The sequence below is a fragment of the Lonchura striata genome, chromosome 1, assembly GCF_050655825.1.
Source record: "Lonchura striata isolate lonStrDom1 chromosome 1, ASM5065582v1, whole genome shotgun sequence".
NCBI classification, from domain to species: domain Eukaryota; kingdom Metazoa; phylum Chordata; class Aves; order Passeriformes; family Estrildidae; genus Lonchura; species Lonchura striata.
In genome coordinates, this window is record NC_140703.1 from 101,851,852 (window position 1) to 101,879,680 (window position 27,829).

Genomic DNA, 27,829 nt, shown 5'->3' on the forward strand with positions numbered 1-27,829 from the left:
CAACTGAGACAGTAATAATAATACTGTACTCTATATTTCCCCTCCAACACTGGAAAGCTGCATCTTCAACATTCCTGTGTGAAACACATCCATATGTTGTGGATAGTAATTTTGAAGCACTGAGCTATTATCACTAATAGCCAATTTTATTAATCCTTTTCAGAATGGAGCAGCACACACTGGGACACAGAGATGATGCAGTCCTTGTCCAGAGGGACACACCAGCAGAACATCAAAGACAACTGTGACAAATGAGACCACATTATGCAAATTATTAGTGGGTTCCATGGCTTTATTTTGTATTTTGCCTTCCTCTCTCCTGCCTCCCCTAGCCTTGGGCTTCCCTTGCTCAGCTTTTCCCCTTTCACCCTGATGCTTTCCCTTCTCCTTCCCATGCCTCCCTTTCTGCTGACACTGGTCCTAAGAGCCAGTACTGAGACAAGTCAAAGGTGCTCAATACAGCCAAAAGGATGAAGGATTCCCACCCTAGGAAACAAGAAACCTTTGTACCTTCAGGACACTGGACGGTCCTTTACAAGCACCTTTTACTCAGTTGAAGACTGTTCTGTTGGTGAGGAGTCTGGTAAAATAATCCTAATAAGCAAAGAGGTTTCCTAATATTGCCTCTAAACAGGACACTGGAAACAGGATAGCTAATGGTCAAATCCTGCCTCCAGTGGTGTGGGCAGATGCTTATTGACTGCAGATATCCAATTTTGCTTCAACAAGTTTCTTTTGTCTTTTTACAGCTACCCAGACAAAACTCATCTTTTCTGTTGACCAGTGCTTCTGAAGACAGCCAGAATTTTATCACTTATCCAGGTCAGGCACAGCAAACCCAGCAGCTGGTATTTCACACCTTGAATCCTTTCAAAAGTTGTCCACCTATCCCATGAACATGAAGGTTCATCTGACCCCAGGCTGGCTATGTTGGAAATCTACTCTAGTTTTATTATTTAAAACTGTAAGCAAGACATTTCCAGAGAGCTGTGAAAGACTATTCACAAAGGGATGTAGTGGCACAATAAAGGGGAATGGCTTCAAACTGAATGAAGGCAGCTTTAGATTAGATATTTGGAAAAAATCCTTTACTGTGAGGTTGTTGAGGCATTGGAACAAAGTGCCAGAGAAGCTGTGGATGCCCACCCCTGAAAGTGTTCAAGGCTGGACTGGATGGGGCTCTGGGTAACTTGGCCAAGTGGAAGGTGTCCCTTCCCATGACAGGGGGATTGGAACTAGATGGTCTTAAGATCCCTTCCAACCCAGGCTGGCCTGTGACTATGATTAAATGATAGCGGGGTCACAAAACACTGACTGCACTTGTGGAAAATCTGCCTTTTGTTGGAACTTTTAATTTCAACAAATTTCCGAGTTTTGAAAATTTAATTTCCAGCTCACATAATCTGTAACCTTGACAGTTAAGTGAAAAATACTTCTACTACTAGATATTTGCTAGCCCCAGAGCTAGATGATCCAGGTATTTTGACCTGGTCTTACAGAGGCTGTGAAAGCTTTTTTGTTTCTCAATAAATGAAAACTTTCTTGCACTGGTGACTGTTCCATATAAAGGCATACTAATAGGAGCAAACAGAAAGAATTTTATAGAGAAACTTTTGCATATGGCTTGAAAAACAAACCCATCAAGAGTTGACAATGATAGATAATCTCCCCAGTGACATTCAGGAATAATGCATTTTCACATTTATGTCAGGAAAGAACAAACAATGGATATATTTAAATAATTATTAAAAATGAGATGCCTGGCAGAAGGCAAGTTCCAACTCTGTTCTGCCACACATCTTCTGGAAATCTTTTCTGGACATTATCTGAGGCCTTCTTATTTGAATTGCTCATGAAAAAGAACTGTAATGGAGGTTCACCCAAGTAAAAGGTTCTCTCAAGGGAAATTACATGAATGAACATTTTTCTTGTCTTCATGTTTGACATTCAGGAGTAGTGAAGAGAAAAGTCAGGCACAGGAGTCTTTCAGAAAACCACCAGAGAGCAGTGGCAGCATTTCATAGGGACGTGAACCGTTCATCATCTGCTGCAAAGACTCCATTAATGTGGCCTGCTTTTAAATCCAGTGCTTCACAAGGAATCCCATTTTCTAGTGTCACTTCAACTTTCTCTTCTAAATTTTCTCTCTCTGTTGACTCTTTATTCTTTCTAAAAACAAGAAAGAAAAGATCATCTTATTCTGTTGACCTGCAGCACTCCACCATGATTCCACTGAAAGAAAACTGTATATTTAGTTAAAAGTTTGTCATAGGTTATGCTCCTAAAGACACAATCTATTGTACTTCTTTGCTGTAGTAAATACACCAGATGGGTGTATCTAAATACAATAGCTGGGGGACCCACAGGAAGCCCTAGTTTAGCAGTTTAAGCTCAGAATTGGAGACCAGAAAACCTGAAGTAGACATGTTGTAAGTATATTTTAAATATTATTTCACTTTCTTATTCTGCAGTGTGACTAGAAGGTACAAAAGAAAAGCTGGGGCAAAACAAAATTTGAAAAAATCTCTAAATCTGTTTGGGTTTTTTACATCAGGAAGGTCTACACTAAGAATGTAATCTGACCCTGCAATGTATGTCATAGATCACACCCCATGATCTGTACAAAATAAAACATATTTTTTAAAAACAGATCAGTCTTAGACTAACTACAGGCTCCAAATGTAGAGATTTGGTTGCCCTCACATCCATGATTACGTTCTTCAGAACATTCACGATTACTTTCTTAGGTAATCTCAATGCTGCAAATCTACATTTTTTCTTCAAACTTCATTAACAGCCACCTTCCTACCAAGTATTTTATACTTTTGTTTTCTAGATCAAACAACTGCATAGTTTTCATTTTTCTAGACTCCAGCTGTCCCAAAAACATATTATAATAGTGATTGAATAAAATTATTTACATTAAAAAACCCTAGAAAATATTATCTAAAATATAATCATTCGAAAATGTAATAAACAAATATAAACAGGTCGTGATGTTCCTTTAATTCCATATTTATTCTGACCTTGAGAACAATTAGTTCATAGTTGAAAATCCTGCTGTACTTTATGGCCTGCAGCATCAGCATTTTCAGAGGACAAGAAACTCAAAGGTCAGGTGTACTGCTTCTTCCTATCTCACAGCGTGCACTGTAACAATCTGACTCAGGACAACTGTAAAAATCTGACTCAGAGTAACTGCTAATGACAGAGATATTAACAATAATAAAATTTTATAGGCCTTTGGGAGATTCTTCACTACAGACTTTGTAAATTAAACTTGGGGTGTAGTAGCTGAAACCTCTGACCTCTGGCTGCTCTTTAATACAAAACTGTGAGGACAGAACATAAAAGTTACTAAGAAGGAGGTTCAAAGGAAATGAGAGGAGTAGAAGATGTGTGAAACTCATTACCAGAGGAATTCAGAGAAGCTAAAAATCTCCATCAAGCCAAGGGGTGACTCAACCCCTTAAGGTAAGGAAAGTTAAGGGAAGAGAAAGTTAAGGGAAGAGAAAACATTGAAAGTTACCCAATACAAGAAGACCAAATGCATCTCAGGAAGGCTCACAAATTAAGCTGCAAATTAATTACTGGGAGAACTAATACAGGGAAAGACTGTGTGCTTACTCTGTTTTCACTCTTCCCAAGGCAATTTTTTATGGCCCCTGCTGCAGATTGGATTTTGGGGATGGGGAGACTTTGGGCTAGTTCAGGATAGACTGCAGAGGATGATTCTGCCCTGGGAACATGGCAAATCTATTGCTGTAGGGGGAGGTGTCCTATTACTGCAAGGAAAGGAGAACAAACACAAGGCTGGGAGACAGTGTGTCTGACCTAGCTCACTGCAGGCACTGAATTCAGCAAATCTCTCAGTTCAATAAATGATGCATGAGTCTAACTCAAATCTGAAACTCCTCTGTAAGCCAGCTCCCCTTCCCTAACACCCTGAGCACAGACAGCCTGGAGCACGTGCTTTTGCTCTTATCTGAACTGAGATATTTAAATGGTATTTCAAAGGCCTTTAAAGACAAAATGCCAGATTTATGAGAAGCTAACATGATCCTAGGGGCCAGATTCCCAACACAGCCTACTAGGCAATAGGACTCCCATTATGTAACCTCTGGACAGATTTCTAAGGAAACTAATTATTGAACATGCTGAAGTCTTTGATAACCTGGTCACTTACTTCACTGTCTGACAAAGATCAGTACTTTTGAAATCCTTTTCTCTGATTTCTGGCCTTTTTTTTTTTTTTCCAAGGAGCCAAATAACCCAGACCATCCCTTTTACCTCTCTGGTCCTTGCAACAGTAGATAGAAGAAATATATGCTTGGTTTACCCTGTCTCTTACTTCCCTGCCCCTGCCTGCAGATGTTATTGATGTGAAAGGAGGGTTACAGTTCAGCCACAGATGAACCTGCCCTGAGGAAAGGTTATATGTGATGACAGAGTAGGGAAACAGAGGGAGAAGTGAAAAAAAATACAGCAACTAAAAGGACAAGAGCATGAGACAGAGAGGGTGCCAAGTGAGCACAGGCAGGCAGCAACAAGCCATATTAATGGCAGTGTGATGATGAGAGCATGCTGTTTGCACAATATTGAGGGGAACTGCCCAAGCTCTACTGAGTTATTTTGAAAATAGAGGGGGAAATCCTGTCCTTCAGCATGATATGAAGCACGAGTGATTATTTTAGCTAGAAAAATCCCAGGTATTTATCCTAGTTTATTTATATTACACTTATGTGAAATATTCTAAGACCTCCTTAAAGTTAGGCAATATAAAAAAACACAGAGCCATGATACCACAGACATCAGGTAGGGGCTTCAGGTAGCAACATCATTCAGTTTTACAGAAGAGGTTGCCTATGCTTAGGGCATGAAATAATTCAGTCCATACAAAATGGTTGTGATAGGGCTTTATCTATCCAAGGATGCAAAATACCTTCTCAGACTCTTTCCCCAACAGCATCTTTCATCTATGGTTTGCTGAATTTTGTGGGGCTTTTTAGAAAACAGAAGGGGGTTTTGGAAATTCATGTAACCCCTCTGATTACAAAATATAACTGAAGGGATTCTGACTACACTACTAAAGGTTCTCTAGGAGAAGCACTTAACCTTCACAAGTGTTGTTCTTCTGAGGTCTTTTAAGATTCTTCAAGGTAATAAAAAGGCAAAAAGAATAAGTCTCTGCAACATACCACTTTTCATATATTAATTCCTTGTTCTGATATATTTGGGGATACAATCCATTACACAGACAATAATTTTGATATTATCTGGTTATCAGCAGGAATTTACCCTTTTCCAGTTCTTCTGCTGTTCCTGTATGAATCTATTGCTGAAGTTGTAATTTTTGTGTAAACTTAAAATCTGTGTCAGCCAAAAGCATGGTAGAAGCTGAACTTCTATGGCAAAATCTCAACTCAGCTGAGAAATTTCTATTTCTTATGCTCAACTCAGAGCCAGCAGAGATGTCAGGACCAAAACTCCACCTGCTCTCTGTGTTGCTCCCACATGTTCACACTAGGGAAGCACAAATACCCTTCTCTTTTTCACGAGTGCCACCAGGGCAGAAACAGAGAGGAAAAGAGAGCATCCCTCCTCCCAAGAGAAAAACTCCTAAGCTCATGGGGAGATCTGCTGGTTATTTTGAGATAATGAAGTCATGAATGGTAAGCTCCAGCGAGCAGGTCCTCTTCAGCCATACATTAATCATTACTGTGCTCTACTGAGCCTTCTCAAGCTGCAGCATCTCAGTCTTTTTAGCCCTACCAGCTTTTGACACTACTGCCCTGGAAGGGAGGGACACAGTCACTGCCAGCCTTCCTTGGTAGCTATGTGGGTGGTCTGGGAGAGGAGACTCACCCATGGCAGAACAAATCTTCACAAGAATGACATCAATTGTCTTTTAAAAGCTCATCTCTAGTTAGGTGGCCTCCAGGATCATATTCTTACACTCTCCATTTCCTCGTTACATCACAAAATTACTAATACATCTGTACCTTACAGTTAAAATTTTAAAATCTTTTCCTCAGAAAAGGAGAGATGGGTTATCTTTACCTAGCTAGGGAAGGATGCACAGCATTAATCTGTCTGAGGCTGCTCTGAAACACAAAACCAGCTCAGCTGACCTAACTAATCAGAATTCCATTAAAACAGAAGAAAGGCTAGGCTGCTTACTTCTTGTGTTTCTGAATCCCTGAAACAATGAGGAAAACAATCCCAGCCACAATGAGACAAAGAACAACACCAAATACAATAATCCAGACAGGTGTAGAGGGTTCAACAGGAGGTGACAAGGTTGATGTTATCTTCAGGAACTGCAGTGTCTTGTCACTCAGTAAGAAGGCATTGTTGATTCTGTTCCGGTTCATCCTTCAGGAAAAAAAACACAAAAAACCAGAAAAACATCACAAGTCTTTATAAAGGTATTTTACAAGTTTAAAATATAGTAGAAAATAAAAGGATTTTCCACGAATGTGCTGCAAGTACGGCAGAGCTGAATGTCATCCAGCATGATGAAGAAAAAAAAGCATGTTGTCTGCCTTTAGTGGGGATCAGCCTCTTCTCTCAGGCAACAGCACAAGAGGACATCGCCTCAAACTGCACCAAGGGAGGTTCAGGATGGACAACAGAAGATTTTTCTTCACTGTAAGGGTGATTAAGCATTGGAAAAGGCTGCCCTGGGAGTGGTGGAATCACCATCCCTGGAGGTGTTCAAGACACAACTTAGTGCCATGGTCTGCTTGACACAGCAGTGGTTTGGTCAAAGGTTGAACTTGATGACCTTGGAGGTCTTTTCCGACCTAAATGACTCTGTGATTCTAGGATTTTGTAATTGTGTGCTTCTGTGATGTTGGCAGGATTGCACAGACCTTTCCTATAACAGAGACCTCAGTAATCCATAGACACCCACACACTTCGAACACCAGACTTTCATATGCATTTATCTGAAAAACTGGGAAATACAGATGAGACCAGAAGTATGATATTATTATTTACTTCTGTTTTGAACCATGTCCTGAAGATATTGCAGGCTGTAAGCTCTAAGGCTGATTTTGTTGCCCTACTCGTGCAGCATTCAAGATTAGCACAGGAGTGGCAGATCTACCCTTCAATTGCAGGATTTATTTAGAGTTGCCCCCTAGTCCCTCAAACTGAACTATCCTGCATGTTATGGGCTGGTACATCTGCCCCTGCTGCTGTAGATTTTATTTGATCCATGAGGAACAGGATACAATTTGGTCTGGAAGAATCCACACCTATTGCAAACATGTCCTTCTTCCCTGCAGGATGCAGTATTACAGGCTGGGATTCCCAGGGTCCATCCGACCCCGGCTGCCATAGGTGTCCTGGATAGCGATGTCCAGCTAAGCACAGCCTGTCCAGGTCCCTCGGGGAGGCTCCCAGGCAATCTTAGCAAGCAGCTCAGCTCTTAAGTGAGATCAGCTCTTTGGCAAGTTCAGCTCTTCAGTGATTTCAGCTCTTTGCTTGCTCAGTGCCATGGCAGACACAGGGAGAGAGAGGAGAAAGCTGTGTGAGGTTCCACAGCGGTGTCTTTACTGTCAGCTCGTGTGAAGGGGTTCAGTGACAGCTCTTCTGCTGAACTGGGCAGAAATGGGGGTTTATATAGGGTATGTAGGTTTTTGGAAATGGTCCAATAGCAAGGGCCGAGGCGAATATGACCTGTGGTCTTACAGAGAGATAACGAGGGTCCAAATGTGGAAGAGGGGCTTCTTTGGTGCAGTCATCATGACTGGGCATTTCTCATCTTAGGCAAGTGACTGCCAGGGAGACCTTGCAGGGCCTCTGGCTGCTACAATGCAGCTAAAGGGATTTGTACTTTCCACATTTTTTCCATTTCCATATGAGAAACTGTAAGTCTGAAAAATATGCTTTTTCACAGAAGTAATACAACTGCTATCCTTTAGTGGATATCTTCACCCCTTTTCACTGCCTGTAAGCATTATACTGCCTGTAAGATATTTCTGGATCTAAATCTAAGCAGGCTTAAGAGGCTTCAGAAGTATCTTTCATCAGCTTTTTCAAAATGTTAAAAATTTTTAAGCAAACGGATTGCATATATTGGTCTTGAAAGATTGTTATTGATAGCAGTTGTATGAATTAATGCAGCTCTTTCTTGTATACAATTCAATTTATTTACCACAAAGCAAGTATTTCCTAAGAAAAGATGCATGGGAAATACAGGTAAGATTTAACAAATTTCTCTTCTTGGAAATCATAATGTTTGGCTGTCCCTTAAACAGGAAGTTCTTAGCCTTAATGGAAAGTCAGCATTCCTGGACAGGACTGAAAGCCATGGCATGTTTTAAGACTCATAATTCCGTAAGCTGTCTGCCATTCGGAAAAGATTTCCTTACTGATATGAAAGGATCATTGTGAACAGCTGAAATAAGCATTGTTTAGCCCCATCTAATGGCTTGAGTTTCAGAATTATGTGCTGAAACATATGCAGGCAACTACAAGCGCATTTCATGTTTCTATATGCATAACTATATCTTGTGTATCTTTATGCAAAATATTGAGCATCATGACATGGTTTACCTTCTTCTTTATTCTTTCTTTGTAAGAATCTCATACAACAAAATTCTAGTCCATGGCTAGTGTTATGTGCTATCCTAGCATGAAGAATTATAATAACGGTTTTGTAGATAAGCCTGCAATCATAAGCAATTGAACAAGAAGCACTGTAGTTTTATAGACCATTTTATTTCTTGTTTTTAAATTAGGTAGGAATTAAAATTTTTCATAAACAGCATATTCTTTATCAGGTGACAAACAACAGTTAAAAAACAAACAATAACAGCATCAAATTTCTGTGCCAAAGGGGGCACATAAAATACTTAAATAAATCAGCTTATGCTACTGAATGTATCAAAGAATAACAGAAATGCAAAACCCCTGCATTCCAGCACTCATTCAGAGAGTTTCAGTGAATAAATAATCTGCTTCCTCCACTAATGCTATGAAGCTATTGTTTGGTGTCTCTGTAGGAAATAGTTTAATCTGCTCATAAGATTAAATTAATCTTTCCAAAAGAATGCATACTCATTCATCAGGAATTAGGCATTACACTTCCATAGCGATAACAAGAATTTTCAAGACAGAGCACAGAATGCCTGAAAACAAGGAGAACCATTTTCCACTCCATGCTTGAGAAATATATGTGCATTATGCTGCTCGAGGGACTCATCCCTATGAACCCCTGGTGCAGGATTTTTTTGACCACTGAAGTCAGATTATCCCATTTTTTCTTTTTTCCTTGTCAGCTCCACATACTTCCTTTTACTTGCTCTAGAATGTGATAGTAGAAGGCAAAGTGATTTGTAGTGCACTGTACTTTGTACAAGCCATGCTCAACTGGGATATTGACTGGCATTCTAGAACAAGCTGGTATGAAAAGAATGTGAGCATAAAATTGCTTAAGCCAAGCTGGGACACAGCCAGCTCTGCTCATGAGGAGTTCACACGAGCTCTCCTCATGTGAAAGCTGACTTCTAAATTAAGTCAGATGAACTGTTAGTGAGAAGCAGTGAAAGGGAGCCTACGGTCATTAACCCAGGTGTAGATTGCATGTAGCATGCAGTGAAAGCTAAATTCTATTTTAAAAAGTGTGCCCTTCCATCACCTGAGGAAGAGGGCTGTCTCACTGGGAAGTGTGGTGGGAGCTGGATGAGAGCGGCGTGCTGCACACTGGACAGCACATGGCAGGTGGGGCTCTGGAAGGGAACTAGATTTCTTCTGAGTCTCCAGCAGCTACAGAGACTTTCCAATGTTAGAATCCCAAGGCTCACATTCTTTGCATTCTGTGGGACTGTTAAACATCCTCTAATCTCACATCCATTAAAGAGTACTGAGCCCTCAGTGCTTTAGCAACTTGGATTAGTTCATCCTTAAAGAGGCAGAGTGCTCATTCATACAAGACCCAGAGAGAGAAAACAACCTCCGTAAACACAGAAAAAAACATTGCAAAAGCAGTGATTGTACCTGATGGCTGCTTCCACCTCACTTCCAGGAACAGTTGTTACATTTTTAGAAGAATCTGTGACCACAAACCAAAAGGACACTCGGTCTGTCACGTTGCAGAGCAGCACATTGGAAATTCTGCAGACAGTTAAAACAAAAATCATCATTAAAGAAGCATGGAAGGAATTATTGAAATATTTTAGATTTTCTTAAAATATTGCTCTCAACTAAGGGGGAAAAATTTCTTATTTTCTTTCTTATTTTTAAAAAATCTAACAGTTAACACTCAAGAAAGAAATACCACTCACAGCATTTTCCATTTCCCATATGATTTTAAAGATATCGAGTTTATGAAGACCAAATGAGTCTTCAAGCAAATTTCTAAATCTATTACAGACTTTCATGGTCTTGGACATGTATTTAGCGTAATCAAATGGAAAAATACATATTAGAATAACAATCTATGGCTATAACAAAGGCCATATAATGGAGCAAGTGCATTGGTGAACTAAAAATTCTAGTTTTGATAGCAAATACCACAGGAACCCGTCATTGAGAATTGTCCACGTGATTGTTAAGTGAGTGCAGTTCTACAATATATATTTGTGGGAGGGAAGATCAGTGCAATTGATGTTATAGTTTTTGACATCTTTGTTCACAGACCCAGGCACAGAGTGGACGGAACAAGCTAAATTTAGTCATTCTACTGACACTGGCCTCTTCCTTTTAGCTTATGCTGTATCAAATATTTATATTTTCTATTTCAAAGGAAGATTGTTCATTTTTATATGAAGTTAAATGTGGAGGGGGGCACAGGCAGGCAGCTTCTCATGGCATACTACGTAAATAGTGTGCAAAATGCCTTTTAAATGGGATTTTTTTTTTCTTTTTTTTTTTTCAGATTTCAACCGGTAAATGGTGGAAACACCAGAAAACCCTTCTGGAATGACACAATCGGGAGATTTTAAGCGAAGGAAGGGAAAGACAAACCGGGCCAGCCCTGCGGGGCAGCGCCACCTGCCGGCCGCGGGCAGCACCGCCCCGGCCCCGGGAGCGCGGAGCGGGACCGGGGGACTGGGGGGACTGGGGGGACTGGGGGGATTGGGGGGGATCTAAGGGGATTGGGGGGATTGGGGGGGATCTAAGGGGATTGGGGGGATTTGGGGGGATTGGGGGACTGGGGGGATTTGGGGGTAAAAGGGACGGGAGGGAGAGAGAATATCCACATCTGGGCATTCCCCATCCAGGCAGGGATCTGCTTGTAAGGCAGATCACAGTGCCCAATTATGGATATTTTGTAGAAATGTTTTACTTCTTGATGAAAATTTCAAATGATGTTTTGGGTGCCCCAGATAGTGCAATAGATAATTTTACAGAGGTCTATCATCCATCCATCTATCTATCTATCTATCTATCTATCTATCTATCTATCTATCTATCTATCTATCTACCTATCTAATCTTTCTTTCTTTCTATCTATCTATCTATCTATCTATCTATCTATCTATCTATCTATCTATCTATCTATCTATCTATCTATCTCATTAATCATAGAAGAGCTTTGTCTGAAAAGGACCTTAGAGATTTATTCCAACCCTCATGCCATGGGCAGTGAACCTTCTACTAGACCAGGCTGCTCAGAGCTCCATCCAGCCTGGCTTTGAATGCTGCCATGGATGGGGCATCCACAGCTTCTCTGGGCAACCTGTGCCACTGAGTCACCACCAGTAAAGAATTTATTACCAATATCTAATCTAAACCTACTCTTTAACTTTGAAGATATTCCCATTTGTCCTGTCACATGCCCTGGTCAAAAGCCCTCTTTCCATCCTTCTCATAGACTCCCTTCAGGTACTGGAAGATGCTATAAGGTCATTCCAGAAGTCTCTCTTTTTCAGGCTAAGCAAACCAAATTGTCTCATCTTTTCCTGGAAAGAGAGGTGCTCCAGTCCTTTGATCTCAGAATCACAGAATATTCTGAGCTGGAAGGGACCCACCAGGATCATTAAGTTAAACTCTTATGGGAGTGATCCACACAGGAATCAAAGTCACAACCTTGGCATTATTAGCACCATGCTCCAACCAACTGAGCTGATTTCATTTTGGCTCTTTGGAGCTTGCTCCAAGAGTCCCATGTCCTTCCTGTGCTGGGGACCCCAGAGCTGGATGCAGCACTGCAGGTGGGATCTCAGCAGAGGAGAGCAGCAGAGGAGAGCAGAACAGAGGGGCAGAATCCCCTCTCTCTTGCCCTGCTGGCCACACTGCTTTGGATGCAGCCCAGGATGCAGTTGGCTTTTTGGGCTGTGAGCACTCATTCCAGAGAGGTATGCAATAAAATGGAAAGCAGTGATTTTGCAGAGCCAAAATGACCACTTTTACCTCTCTAGAACAGGATCCATTTTACAGAGAATTTTTATGGATAAAAGAGGAAAGCCACCCTCTCAAATTTGAAAAGATGTTCACATCAGTTTCTGGCAACAGTCAGAAGATGAAAGCAAGTTTATTCTTTGCAAAACAAAAAGAAAGCACAAAATTTGCAGGAGAGGGCAAAAATGCCTACTTTTAGCTTGTGGCTGACAAACTCTTGCTGACTTCACAGAATATCTAAAATTGTAAATGCAGAGGAAGTTTTCTATCTCAATGTTTATAACAGTAGGACTCAAAACTTCATGTTGCCAAAGTTCCTGTGGTGGAATCAAAAACTGGGCCAGGTGGAAAACCTGAGTTGGTGTTGCCCTACAGACGTTCTTGAAATGGGGTGAGAATGATCCCCAAAGAGAAAGATAAGGCAGACAAGGACTGGCAGAACATCCAGACTGTCATACCCTGATTCAAAGACTCTTCAAGCTAGGGTCTTCCCTGAAGTCTAAAGTGCCAAAGTTTTTAGCATGAGACAAGGCATTCAGTCACCACAGGGGTAGCATCTCTCTGTAGAACAAAGAGCACTGAAACACGGGGCAGCAAGGATTGCACTAGGATATCTAAATTTGGCTTCTTTTCTTTTCCCTGTTGGTTCTAAAATCCTTCTCAATTACAAGCATCCAAACTGTGGTTTCACTGCCATCACTTTTTCATCCGTGGAATACAAATGCCATAAACCCTTCAGGCCCCAAAGAGAATAATCCCACTTATGAGAAGTTCAAAGGGGATGAGGAAACACCAAAACAGACTGGTTCAACAAGCACCAATGTGGCAATTTCTGTGCAGTGGTGCACTTTTTTTCCTCCCATGCCCTTTGCTTGCAGGTTTGATTCACAACAGAGAACCATTGCAACTATGCCATCACACTGTATAGATCTGAGAAACCTGGCTTCTCCAGGCACTAATGAAGGGTATTTGTAAATATATATGTGGACATTTTTTCCTTTCCTTAGCAGTTGATAGACTTTTGACATGGGATTATCATCACATTATTATGATTTATCATCAAAATGACAAAATCATTATTCGGCCTTATGGCACCATGGCAAAAGTCCAAAATTGCTTTTCCTTTAATACACCAGTGAGTAGAGTGCAGGAAACCCTGGCCATTCCTTGGCCTGAAACACCATCATTGCTCCTTATGGAGATTTAAATGATTGCTTAGGGGTAAGAAAGAGCTGTCAGAGAGTCAAAGGGAGCTGAGTGCCCACAATGGCTCATGGAAGAACCACAGTCCCCAAGTCCCACGTGCCTCTCTCCAGCTCTCCCAAAAGTATCACACCTCTTCCAACACAGGACTCTGCAGCTGCTTCTGCAAAGGAACATTAATTTCTTCCCAGCAGCCATGGGATCACTTTGATTTAACAGCTTTACTCCAGACTCTTATTTTGTTGTTCTAAATGGTCACAATATTTTTAGTATCAAAAAATCCTGTCTTAGGAAGATGGATAATGTTGATGAATTTTTTTTCTGGTCACTTTGCAAGGAAAATTTCAGCTATTTTTTTTTATCTATAAATGGAGGAAAGATGTACCAAAAATAGATTCTGTTATTTGAATGAAAACCACTGTGTTCACATTCTTTCTGCTCTAAAGATTAACTAGTCTCAGGCCCAAAAGAGATGCATATTATTTCAGATGAGTCACAGATTAGAGAAACCAGGGTTACTAACACAGGCTACAACAATAATTTTTTAACACTGAGAGATCAAAGGTTGGCTTATGTAGTTCAAGACCATATGCATTGAGAATCAATTGAAAGGTCATATATAAAGCAGGAAATAATGGGGTATTAATTCTCCACTGAAAAATATTTATTTGTAACTCTAGTAATAGTTACTGAGTAAGGTGATCGATTGTACCTTTCTTCTGTTTTGTGCAAACTTGAAAATTTGACAAGCCTCTCAAACATTAAACACTGCTCCATGATTTATTAAATTTCAGTTTGGAAATTAACTTTAGAGAGGTTGAGATGTAATGTGCAATCCTCCCCATTCTGTGCTGGGTCATTCAGTGGTTACACAAGGACAACAACAGAATCAACTGCTCTTTGCAGCAGCACATTGAAATGCTTGTCATCACAGCCTGGCTTTTATCCACGTTCAGTAACCTAACAAGAGGTGACTTCAAATATCAAAAATGATGGGGCAGACTGCAACAATGGTTATCCTGATCCACCAGACAAATTATTCTGGGGCTTGATACAGCTTGCTGAAGCTAATGCCATTTATGTCTCAGGTGGAAGTTAGTTGTGGCTGTGAGTTACTTCAAGGCTGTGGGTATGTTAGAAATTAATGGGATTTTAAAGCAGAGGTTTGTCACATCTAAGCTATGGCCACATGCATAATTTATATCCTGGTAGAACCAGTATTTAGTTACATAAAATAAAAGTAATCTTTTTCACAGGTTTTATTTTGACAAAAAAATTTAATTCACCAGGTGTAAAATTTCCTTAAGTTTAGATGCTACCAGAATGCATTCACAGGCAATTTGTTTGTCCTTACATGACAGCATAATTGGTCATTGGTCTTTTACATCTCCTGAAGAAAATTTGTTGGCATTTTCCTGCAACAGCTCATGTAGTGAAAATGCAATTTATTTGCCAGCAGTGCAATCTAATTTATTTGCTACAAGCTCGTACTTGTGCCTCCCTCTTCACGTTCATGTGCACAGCATGCTTCTGTTCCCTCCATGGCTGCTCCCACACCTCCATGCCTGCTGCAGAGGGAAGGCAGCAGGACTGCACTCCTTCCTTGCAGCTGCCAGCCACAGGGCTGGGGAAAGGAGTGTGTTATTCCCAGGACATCTAATGGGATGGAGGCTCTCACAGCCTTCCTGCTCCCACGTAACAGGGGAAAGGAGTGTGTTATTCCCAGGACATCTAACAGGATGCCTTCCTGCTCCCAAGGGACAGGCAGATTATTTGAGGTGTATTGGGAGGTTCATCTAACCTCGCCATCACTGAACAGGGACTCTGAGGTCCCTTGGGATTTGAGAGAGATCTATGCATGGGAGACTCTTCAGCCTGCTGCTGAGAAGCTGTGCCAGATCTCAGAGCTCTACAGCTCTCCTTCAGGTGACATGCTGTCTATAATGACCCCAAAGGTGTCTCTAAGTCCTACATGAGTTACCAGTTATACCTCCAATATACACCCTATGAGGGGTATACCCAAGTTATACCCCATGAGAAAGTCTGGTACCATCTTAAAAAGAGGTAAAGGTCCTCACAGCTGGCTGATTCCAAATATTATGCTGACTTCTCTGACCAAATTAGTAGCAGGGAATTATTGATGTGTGCAACACCACCTTCAAACTGGAGTAACACTGGCATCATATTTGTCCAAAGAAAAACTCTCTGGATAGGAAACTGAATTAATGAGTATAAATTCTATGATTGCCCAGCATGGGTACAGGTAACTGCCATTAAAACTTCTACTCCTTCCATATTGGCTTGATTTTTTCCCATTCCTGCAGCAACCTTATTTTAATCTGCAGAAAACCACAGTGCTTGAAGAGGAAAAATATTCTCTTCTGACAGAGGATTTTTGAAATCATCTGTGTGAAAGCAGCACGGCTTTGAAGGAGGAGAATAATTTAAAAAAAGGACCCAGAACTAAAATAAGTATACAAAAGTAAATCTTTATGGATCATATGCTGAATGAAAACTCTGCTGCCTTGAAAACCTGAGAAAAGTCCTACATAATCACCTGTAATTAACTTTTATCTTGAACTCATTTTTTTAAGTGCCATTTTAATTGGGTTGAGTAGCACACTTGGCTGTTTTTGTTAGGCTTGATATAACAGCTCTTTTGCTCAAAGGAGACCACCTCTGAGGAATAAAAATTAAACAGCAGGACTCAAACACTCCTGTCACATGGAGGGGGAAATCCCCTTTCATTTAAGAGAAAGGCAGCAGCCCCAGTAATCATCATGTGACTGAAGTTAACTAATATCTTTTCAAATGTGAAATATGTTTCACCTGATGCAATGACAGCCTGAAGCAGTTTTATTTTTAAGTAAATTCAAAATCTTATCCTTGTTAGACTACCAGAACTGTCAATCTTTCATTTCGGATTAAAAAAAATAATAGGCCTATGGAAATGCACTTACAAGGTTTTTCTTTTAAGAAAGATAAGAACATTGTGAAAATACAGTTTGCTAAGTGCTCTGTCTAATCTGGTATCTTGTTTCATAGAGTAGCAAGGATCAGTAGCCAGCAAAGAACATTCAATACCTCAGGGTAGATTTAATCCCAAAACCAATTAAGGCTGATTTCTATCTGCACTACAACATCTGAAACTTTGTCATGGTAGGTAACTCAGCTGCTGGGATACCAGGAATAGGAAGGCAGAGCACAGCGCTGGCATAGCTATCCACCTCCCAGGTCTCTGAGCAGCTCATCTCAGCACACTGCTGCAGCTGAGCTCCAGGGAAGATGCCCCAGAGCTGCTCACTCAGAGATCTGTGCTGCCTTTCCTGACCTCAGTGTGTTCCTTCCCCAGTGTGTTCCTTCACCTCCTCCCACTGTGGTCTCCAGAAGGTGTCAAATCTTCCTGCAGCATTCTGCTGGAAGTGAACTGGCACCATCCCACTGAGACCCACAGCTGTGTCACTTCACATCCACAGGGACACTGCTTCAAAGACTGAACATTGTTAAAGATGGAAACAGTGGGATGTTCAATATGTATCTGGGTGTCAGAAGTATACTAGAACAGCCTTCTTTTTGAATCTCTATATAATGATTTCTACAGCTTGGTACAGCAGAGGACAGGTCACTACATGCAGCATTGTTAATATGTATAAGGCAAATCCAAGCAGATGCTTACTGAGTTGTGCTCTTGCTAGAATATCTTCTCATTGCAAAAGCCACCATTGCTCTGAAGAGGTACTCTTCATTAGCATCCCAGGCATACTGTAAGGGAAGATGAAAAATAATTACTTTCAGCACCCGTGCTGGCAGTGCACAGAGGGAAAAGAGTTGCTGAACTTGGAATGCTGTCTTGATCAAGAAAATGAATAAATTCTCTGATTGTGCTAAGAAAATAAATGCCCATTATTTAGTGTGAACAAAGGACTTTTCTAATGGAAAAAAAAAAAAGTGCAATATAATATATAATATAAATAACATAAACTGCAAAGAATGTTTCCAAAAATTGAATTAACTGAATATTTCTGAAAGGTGACCAAACTGGAGATGTAAAGTTTATTATACCAAAGACTAGGCATATTACTAGTATTCTCCCCACACAGCTGCACTCATAGCCTTGCCTCTTTTGCTGTAGAAACACAGTTAAAGTAGAAGTTTTAAATCTACCCTTTAAGACTATTTGGCTCTGGCCAAAATTAATAATTAAAAAACCCTAATATTTAAGGTGGTCTCTGGAAGTTGGACATTAGGAGACCAGGAAATAAACTGAGATTGCAGTCTTATTGCTGCACACTGTCCTGATTACAAGAAGATTTAACTATATTAAAAATTATTATACTGCACATGACATAAAAGAAAGAAAATAGCATCCTTACTATTCAGTAAGAAGAAGAATGTAGGTTCCAAAAACTGTTCTCTGTTGTCTTGATGAAAAAACATGCTTTCATAATTTAAGTTTTCTGAGACAGTTTCACTGGGTTCCTCTGGGCTTTCATTCACATATGCAATTCTACTGACCTGTAAGAACTGCATCTATTACATTCTTTTAACAGGAGCCATGACTAGGCATACTGATTGAATTTCTTCCCCTTTCAGCAGATTACAAAGATTATTAGTTTCTTGGAATTATATTAAGCGAGGTTAGAAACAGCTTTCCTCAGTCAGTCAGAGCACAAATCTAATCTTTAACTTTAGCATTAAAAAATTTTTAACTTCAGCATTAAAAAAATCTACTCTGTAATCATCCAAATCAGAAACCCAGTGGTGTGGGCACTTAACTCTGTTGTCAACTTGGACATGATCTTTTATAACACATTCAAAAAACATCAAAAAGCAATAGATAGCATTAAAAATTCCAAATCTTAATTCTGGTTTTTAAATTCTGATTTTGGGTGCATGGAGATGCAAACTCTCCACGAAAAAAAGAGAAACTAACTTTCAGGTATCTGCAGCCCTCATGCTGTACTGGCATCCTGGGAAACTGAACAGGGAAGGATGCAGTCCTTTAAAGGGCAGAAGGTGATCTTGTTCATCATCCCTCTCAGTTCCTGGGACTCACACTGGGCTCCTCCCTATTCTTGACACCCCCCCCCCCCTCCCTGGGGGCTCCCCTGTTGGGGGGAAACTCTCCTAGAGCAGTTCTGTGTCAGGAAAAGGAGAACTACAGGACTTTTTTGGTCTTCAGCTTGTTGTTTATTGTTATCTTATCAAAGTTTCAGCACGCTGTCTGCACCAGACTTTGCACGCAGGAAAAGCACTGCAAAATGGCTAACAATCTCTTGTTAGAAGGTCTTTTAAGACTAAACTACCCAATTAAGAAATGGCACCTAGATTATTTTCCCTTTTAACCCAATAACTGATCCCTCAAAGCCCACAATGCGGACTTTTCTGTCCACTCACAAGACATCACCCAAACCCATGAAGAAGAAGGAAGAAGGAAGAAGGAAGGAGAAGGAAGAAGAAGGAGCTCAGGACAACATTTGAATGCCCTCCATCTTGTTCCCATCTGCAACATGCTAAAAATCCCAAAACCTAAATTTCTCACCCAATTGATATACTTTACTACTGTATAATAATCTTTTCACACTTTTGTGGACTCTGGTCTATCTTGAAGTCTTGGAAGTCTTTCTCCATATGAATGAGGGTCAAAGTCAGTGCTGCTGACTAGTGGACAGAGAAATACTCCCTGTGCCCTGGGTTTCCACATCTCCCCCTTCTGTTTGAACCAAAACCACTCCTTTTACAGCCTCCTCCATCACCCATCGGATACACTAAAGTAGGCGTGGCACAAATATTAAAAGGACTGCAACACCAATCAGTGCATATACACCTATCTTCAAAAGGTCCCTCCATGCTGGTGCAACATCAAACACACTGAACACACCATCCAGCCATGATGAATGTTGAGTGAAATGGGCTCTCTGAGATGGGACAGGACAGAGACAACAAAGCTGAGGCAGCAGACAACTTGAGCAGCATTGAAGTGCAGCTGCACTGCTGAGAACCTGGGCTCTGACTCACCACTCGTACCTCGTAAATGAAGGGGGTTGTGAGCTTATTGTGATAATGCTTCCCAACCTGTGAACTTCAACTGAAAAAAACCCCAGAGAGAAACTCTTTGGAAAAAAGTTATAAAAGTCTGTGTTTTGAGCCCACTGCACTGATGAAAATGTGAGAGTAATGAAAGCAACGAGTACTGAAAGAAAAAGAGTTAATGTAGTAAAGGAATTAATACAGATCAGAGCCATAGAACTATTTATTATCATTTTAAAGATATCTGTATTTAAACCATGAAGCACAATTTGCATTACTAAAAGAGAAGATCTGTTCTTTCTGTGTGTGGCGCTATTGACTGAATCCCTACATGCCATCTGCAGTCTTTGAGAACAGGTCCAAAAGGACAGAAAAAATTGTAATTTGTTAGCCAGTGAATTAAACCAGCTGCAGAGATAATTCAATCAGTTGTCTTGAAAATGGATAATGATGAAGGACACTCCATTTCATGCTCATGTGGACACAAATACAATGCAGCACTACCAAGTGCATATACTCAGTATGTTTATGGTCAGTGCAATGCATATATACATGCACAATTTATCACAGTTCTCATAAATAATGCAGTAGCCTAGCATTTCTTTAAATCAGAGTAACAAAAAGGGTATCTCAAATCAGGGAAGATAATTTGTAGTGAGGAATTACAGGCCCAGTTGAAAGAGTAGGCACTCTAAGAGTAAGAAAAGAGACAGAATAAACAGAAAACTATAAGAAAGAGGGGGAAGAGACTGGCAGAGAAAGCTCAGAAGAAATCAGGGTCTGCCTGAGTCAGGAGAAGATATTGCAGAAAGGCGAGAAACCCTGAGAAAATGGAAACTAAACAGGAAGTAGAGGAGATGGAGATGGCTGTGGGCTTCAGGTGAACAAGAACCTCTGAACATGATTGCATACAGGAATATACAAGGGGGAGGCAACATAATGAAGAGGAAAAGTAAGGCAAGAACAACTTTAAGCTAACTGTATGAACTCAGGACAAGTGGGAATGACTTTCCAGAAAACAGTTTCTAATCAGCAGCTTTCAAATTTGAAACCTTGAATGATTTAGATTGGAAGGGACTCTGAAGATCATCTAGTTCAACCCCCCTGCCATGGGCAGGGACACCTTCCACTAGACCTGATTTGTTCTACTGTGGGGCTTTATCAGCTTCAGGTCTATCCTTCAAATGCAAAGGCCTGGAGCACAACTCCAGGAGTGTGGATGACTGAGGATGTCCCTGTGCAGTGCAGCTGTTGATGCACACTTTCTGCTGCTATAGAGGAAACATTAAATATCATTTGCAACCATATTTAAATATCATTTGGAACCACATGCTGTAAACATAACTGTTATGAATGAAACACTACATGATGGTATCAGAACTATTAAATTTATCATCTTCATTGTGCTACAAAGGAACCAACACAAAGACATTGGCTGAGTTGCACTTTATACATTAAGGAGGAACAGAATTGGACACAGCTAACTGTGAAAGGCAGTCTTAAATGCCTCTTGCAGAATGAAGAGATGATGAGATAATGTGTAAAAGATGATGAGTGTAGGATGCTCATGGGGTGAAATGCTGTAATAGTGCTGTAAAAGACAAAATTTAAGATATAAGAATATAATATTACAAGATTCCTCTGAGCAACCTGGCCTGTTTTCAGTGTTGACCCAGCTTTGAGCAGGAGAGGATGAGCAACAATCCAAGGTCTCTTCCCTCTTGAATGGTTCTGTGCTTAACTATACAGCCATTCAGACTGCAGAGTGGCTACAGACACACAAACACACTTCTGGATTCCATCTGGTGGCAAAACACAAGGTATATGTCAGCCTTCCTCCTCTTCATCCTCTACCCTGGAAGCAGCCTGAATGCATGGGCCAGAAGGGAAGTGCACTGTCCACTTCAGCTGGCTGCAGCCCCTGAGGTGCCAAAGCTTTGACTCTTTTGGTGAAAATGAGTGATGACACCAAGTTACACAGACTTGTTAATGCCCATCACTTCTTCTCTCTCTCTAAGTGCCTCTATCCCTTTTGAATTAACTCTCTACCCCTCTGCTGGCTCCATGAAAAGAAAGCAACTAGTGACTAACAGCTATTCCAGAAGCCACTCATAAAGTCAAAACCATGCTCAGAGAGGCTCATAAATTACTTCCACTCAGGCCTACAGGCACCATGTTTTCTCCCACAGATCAGAAAACAACACCTCTGTCAAGTACACCCATTATTTGCAAATAAAATGATAACAGCTGAATACCTACTGCATCAGAGCTGGTCTTTCCATCTGCATTGTGATAAGAACTAAATAAATACACCAAATAGAACTCTCTGCCTCAGAGTACAGCTTACCTGGTGAACAAACAAAAAATGGTGTCCTGTTTTCATCACAGGGGATGGCATGCACTACACTACATGTGAAAAGCTGCACCAAGCTATTTCCTATGCCCCTGAATGTACACTGGAGTTATCCTGCCACTCCTAGAGAAAAATTCCCACAGTATCAGGGCTTTCTGTTATCATGGAGCTTGAAGTGACCTGGAAATGAACCAAGCTGACTGTGTCCCACTGTGACACAATGACAGTATTACACTTTTCTTTGCTAAAATAAACAAGTAAAGTGCCCCAAATTCTTTAACAAAAATGAATTTCAGTTTCATAGTAGTTTCAGTTTTCAATTTCAGTTCATTCACAGAGAAAACTGCAATGGCTATGAAAAGGAACTACTACTACCACCTGTGTACTTAATAAATTGTTTATTATTTGTGGATGATTTTCTATGGCATCATACCACTTTCAGCAAGCTGTTGTTCTAAAATGCTGTTCTTGACTGTCCCATTCTTTGAGCTTTCACACACTTTGTTCTATGACATAAACAACTACAAAAAAACAACAGACTCCTCAGTTATGGCTTTTTTCCCAGCAATACAAAGAGCCTTCAAGGATAATGATTTGTCTCATACCCTTTTTGAGTGAAACACACACAAAAAAAATATAAATGATCAAACAACCTCCCCTTATTTTACTACAGCTGGGAAAGAAAATGGCACTAAAAAAGGGCATTACCGGGAACTGCAATTTTTGTTTTTTGCTACTATGTTGAACAAATATTAAATCAAAATATTAGCACTTACCATCAAGAGGAGCTTCAATAATTATTTTGACATCTTTTCAGCAACAGTATTACTCTATTTTTAATGATTAAAAAAACCCCTAGGCTTGCACTACTGTTTAATTAAAGTCTCCCACCCAAGAGAATTTACTTCACTATGAATTTTGAAACATTTACTTTAGCGGGTCTCTAGAATATTTTTTACTTTGTCTGGTTTATAAAATTACCTGTGAAATTTCAATCCCTAGTAATGTTAGTTTAAATTACCTGATCTTTCAGGATAATTTTAGAACAGCTTCTCCAGTCATAGGGAGTTTCTTGTATAACCAGTCTTCTAAAACATGTAACCTACTGCTTTTTGTTTCCCAGGGCACATAACATGAGCAGACACCAGACTTATAGTGGACATGACTGTCAAGGATGTTTTATACCTAATTATCTGCTGAGCCCTGTTAACATGCTGTGGATTTGCTCAAAGTATTCAAAACTACTAACAGAGTATAGGGCTCTGACATATTAAACAGTGCCTTAGATCAGGAAGGACCACTCAGTCATCTAATGTCCCAATCTCTTATGCATCTCTCATTGCTCACACCAGTATTTCTACATTAAGCCAAAAGATCTGAATTAAGCCAAAGCATTTCATGAGACAAGCCTGGGCACCACAGGCAGAGAAGAAAGGCCACAATCTGAAGCCCTCCATTAGCAGGGAATTGATGAGACATGCTTGATTGATCTCTACAGTTAATGCTTGTCTGAGAGACTGATATAAAGTCCCTTTTCATAAAGACCTAAAAATATTTTCCTGCTTCTCTTCCTAGACATGCTTGACTTTACAATTAGCACTCCTGAGCAGAAGTGCTTTTCCCAAAATACAGACTTATATTTATGCAGCACTTCTCATGCATAAATTGTAACATCCCTACTGCTTTTCCAGGGTGGAGAAACAATCTTTGACCAGAAAATTATCTTTATGAACAAGCAAGATTTATTTTTCTCCTAAAGGATGACATTTTAAGGAGTGGGCTAGTCAAATCTGAAGAAACGGATACCTGGATCATGACTTGAGCAAACCATTACAATTAACACTGCAGAATAAATTGCTTGTGTTGCATTCACAAATTTTATAGTATACATTACTTCTATTTTGGCAGATATTGAGTTAGGAAGAATATGTGAAGATATGTTACTTACTGCATTATCTCCCAAAGCTGTTTTGATACTAATCCGTACTTTGAAAGCATTCTGTGCATCTGACAAAAGAGAAAAAAGCAAACATATATTGTTAGTCACTCAAAATAGGATTTTAAATAATTTACTTCCCTGATTATTTCACAAATGTGAGTTTCTAAATGTGCCTTAAGAAATAACATGTTTAGGAGAACAGAAGTTACTTGCATGAAAGAAAGTCCAACAGAGTCTCAATGAGGTTTACAATGACCTCGTGAAGTGAGACCAGCTTCCATACTTAATTTGCAAACTCATAAAAGAAGTGAATGCACAGCATTTCAATCTTCAAACTGAAGGCAATCAGTTAAAATAAAAATCCTAGAAGCTGGCAGCTTTGTAGTCTAAACTGATAGCTACTTTACCTAAAGAAAGATAGAATCAGCTCCAAATCTTACCTGGCTTGCAGAGCTCAGCATGAGCAATGGCAACTACAGAAACTAAAAGCAGCAAAGCCCGTAACATCCCGTCAGCATGGAAAGATTGAGGCAAAAATCAGTGAGTCTCCCCTGTAAAGTACTCTTAAACTTTGTGTGACCCAGGATTAAAGCATCAGGAGCACCAAGTGAGCGACCAAGTAAAAGGTTTAATAATTAACCCCTGTTATTTTAGCTAAAAACAGGCACTAGAAACAACTGTCTTCTGTTAGTTATTTACTACTGTTCTTTGTAGTAAAAAAAACAAAACAAAAAAAAAAAACAAAAAACCAAAGAAACCTGCAACAAGTATTTCATTTTCCTTCTTCCTTTTTAGAAAAATACAACATTTTATAGTGTTCCAGGCCAATCTTTTTTTCCTCACAGGCATAGTGTCAGACACACGAGGTGTCTGTGGGATGTCACACCAGAGCAGCTGTCGACTGTTCCTCACAGCAGGCAAATCTGAAGCTTGGCTGCCACCGGTCTTCCATGGGAAACTGTCTGGTCCCACTGAGGGTCCTTGAGGATAAAGGAAACCTGGGCACCCTTTTCACCTCACCAAAATAAATGTGTGATGAATATAGAATACCTGGACCCAAAAAACAGGGCTAAGGCATTGCCCCTTACTTGCCCTTGAATACACAGCCCTTGGGCATAGTGCCATGTGCCCCCATCCCCACCCCAGCCCCACTCCTGTGTCCTTGCTCAAGCCCAGCAGAGCAAATGCCTTGTTCTACACAAAAACACCCCACATGTGAGGCGTTGCTTTGCATGAAAAGAACTGTTATATGTAGGGAGAAATACTTTTTTCATGTCAGAGATTTATTATGGTATCAGCTAGAATAAGCAGAGGTGCAATAAAGGACTTGGTAGGAAGCATGTTGAAAAGGAACATATTCATGTTGTGTAGACATGACCCAGTGTGTATACGTGTACACACACATGTGGAAATATTTTAATGCACTCTGCACTATTAATCAAATGTTTACCAAGACAAATAAATAAATGTGGAGGAAAAATAATTCAGAAACTGAAATGTATTGCAGGTATTTGAACAGTGTCTGCAATCTAGGCAGCAAAACAGGATTACTTTAATTATGTTGCTGTATTCCCTGTGTAGCCACTCTGATTAATGGTTAGTTCCTATCTTGAAGATCACTTCAGAATTACTTTCAGTGGTCCTTTGGCAGCAAGAAGTGTGTCTTGAGACTGCAAATCCGAAGAGCTTCACACAAATGACAAACAATGAGAAAATCTGACTTACTGTGGGGCTGAATTTTTGAAAACCAATAACCAATATTTACTGCATTAGATACTCATTCTTTCAGGTAACAGACAACTTGCTGTTTCAGTAATTTAAACTGTTTATAGAAGCCACTGTTAAAAGGACTTGATAGCCCATCTTTAAAAGTCATTCACTAAGCTGATTCCCAGTCACCTCTTTGCTCTCACTAGGCAGCCCAGTCTGGGTACAAAACTATTGGATACATTATTGGCTTAGATGTTCAATCTAAGCCTATGAAAACAAAAAAGTGATGCATTCATTTCTAATGACAGCTTAAATTAACATGCTGTATATATGCACATCAAAAGGAGCCCACAGAAAAATGTACAGATGTATGAAGTACTATCAGGTTTCTGTAGCATTTGTGGCTTAAAAAAAATCTTAAAAGAATGTGAATGTAACCAGTTTCATGATAAATTCATGTGCATGGCTTCAATAGCGAACACATGAACTTTTTTGTACCTTTGAGGAAACACGGAAGAACTTGGGTAGAGAGAAGAAAAGCCAAGCACTCTTTCCCTGCTGCCAGAAGGCAAATGAAACTGAGCGTGATACACAGCATCACCACTTCTCCCTGCTGTAAAACATCACAAATCAGTTCTGCCTCTCAGAATTGCATGGGGCCAGTGTCAAAGTGCAGCAAAGGGACACGGCACCCAGCAGGAACAAACTCAGAGGACATGACCGGATTCCCTGATCAGGGCTGCTGAATTCTAGCCAGGATGGCTGATTTTCCCCAATTTGTCTTGCTGGCAAGAAGCAAGACAAATGATTTTTTCCAGCAGAGAGGGGAGGAGGCCAGGAGAAGAAGCAGTGTGATAAACATCCTAGCTCAGAGCTCACAGGGAGAGCATCGTGCAGTTGATATATATGTGCACAGCAACGTGGATGTGTGCCAAATGCATCCATGAAGGCCCATGTGCGTACCAATTGTACATGCACAGTGTACTGCACATAAGCAACCAATTGCTACACATCTATAAATCTTTTCCCAAAGCCAGCACATTTTTTAAATAAGCCAGGTGGACACGCAAGACGACACCAGGTGTTAGTAGGAAGATAGCGTTGCTTCAAATTAATTGTATTTTTAAATTCTGTCTTAAAAAGCACTGCAACTTTTCAGTTTACAGATGGAGTATATCTATATAATCTAAAAAGACAGCCAGACATTCTCCCACCTCATATCTTTGTAATAATTCTGCATGCATGGATAACTTTCTGCCCAGACTCTCTGCTCCCATTTTGGTCAAATACGCAGCGCTGTTTAAGCATTTGTTTGCCACTGATTAATCAGTCAGGCATCAGTCTGCTTGAATAAATTACAATCCTCAGGCACATATGCAAGGTATGTTTTTAACTGACTACTTTGTGAGGTGTTAGATTTCTAAGTAGTTCCTCTTTTATAGTATCTTTGTTTTTCCTAACTACTGTGGAGAAACAAGTCATAGCCATGAAGAATTTCATTCACGATCTGCATTCCAGAAATACCACTGAATTAGTGCAAAGAATTATTTCTCTTATTGTACCAAATGATTTTTTTTCTTTTTTCAATAGTTTTGATCTACAGAAGTTCATGTGCAAACTGTATGTACATATTTAAAAATGCATCAAAATTTGAACTACAAAAAAAATCTGGAGAAATTTGTTGAAAAGTCAAGAGGCATATGACTTGCTAAAACAAACAAACAAATCCCCTCAATCTTCTCCATGTGATTAGCAATATACTTTTTCTGCTCCTTTCAGTGTCTTTGAAATGGAAAATCCCAGGGAAGTAAAATATTGATAGCTATTGTATAAGTTAATTAACAACTATGGCTAAACTTAACCTCAGTTTTCAAATTTGACAAATTAACAGCTTTAAACTCTGAGGAAGTTAATCTTTAGTCTCAAAGAGTTGTGTCCAATTCTTACGAGGAAAGAGTCAATGTGTGACTGTCAGCATTAGTCACTCATGGAAACGTACCTGATGAACTGCAGACCTGAACAGCAGCTGTGCACAGTGCTGTGCAGTTCCCTGGGTGCAGTGGAAATGACAAACACTGCATGTCCTTTCCATGGGGGAACAGGGTGTTGAATGAGGACTGCCACCACCGTCATCACTGTAACAGTGCAGAAGTGACTTGATTGTCACCAAGTTTTATCAGTGCTCACAGAAGCAGACAGTGTGAGAAATCATTTAGCTCTCAAGACAGTAGTGCAGGTGG

At 40.2% G+C, this 27,829-nt stretch overlaps 1 protein-coding gene across 3 annotated transcripts; it reads right to left on the reverse strand.

Moving 5' to 3' along the window:
- Nucleotides 1-1,578: 1,578 nt before the first annotated feature.
- On the reverse strand, nucleotides 1,579-27,790 carry CLTRN (collectrin, amino acid transport regulator). Of its 3 annotated transcripts, none has more exons than XM_085585051.1 (6): nucleotides 27,589-27,790; nucleotides 23,889-23,947; nucleotides 17,234-17,319; nucleotides 10,009-10,125; nucleotides 6,181-6,375; nucleotides 1,579-2,169 (listed from the first exon to the last, which is right to left on the reverse strand). In XM_085585051.1, exons 1-6 carry the CDS (start codon nucleotides 27,668-27,670, stop codon nucleotides 2,019-2,021), a joined length of 690 nt encoding a protein of 229 aa, XP_085441177.1. In that variant the 5' UTR covers nucleotides 27,671-27,790; the 3' UTR covers nucleotides 1,579-2,018. The 3 variants fall into 3 exon arrangements, with proteins under 3 accessions (XP_085441177.1, XP_021388025.1, XP_085441171.1); XM_021532350.4 differs by lacking the exon at nucleotides 27,589-27,790 and adding an exon at nucleotides 24,320-24,491; XM_085585045.1 differs by lacking the exons at nucleotides 17,234-17,319; nucleotides 27,589-27,790 and adding an exon at nucleotides 24,320-24,478.
- Nucleotides 27,791-27,829: the final 39 nt, after the last annotated feature.

Coding starts and splice junctions, on each gene's coding strand:
- CLTRN (XM_085585051.1), bottom strand. CDS start 27,670: ATGCAGTGTTTGTCATTTCCACTGCACCCAGGGAACTGCACAGCACTG. Junction 23,948..27,588: donor TCAGGTCTGCAGTTCATCAG/GTACGTTTCCAT, acceptor CTCTTTTGTCAG/ATGCACAGAATGCTTTCAAA. Junction 17,320..23,888: donor CAGCTTTGGGAGATAATGCA/GTAAGTAACATA, acceptor CTTCCCTTACAG/TATGCCTGGGATGCTAATGA.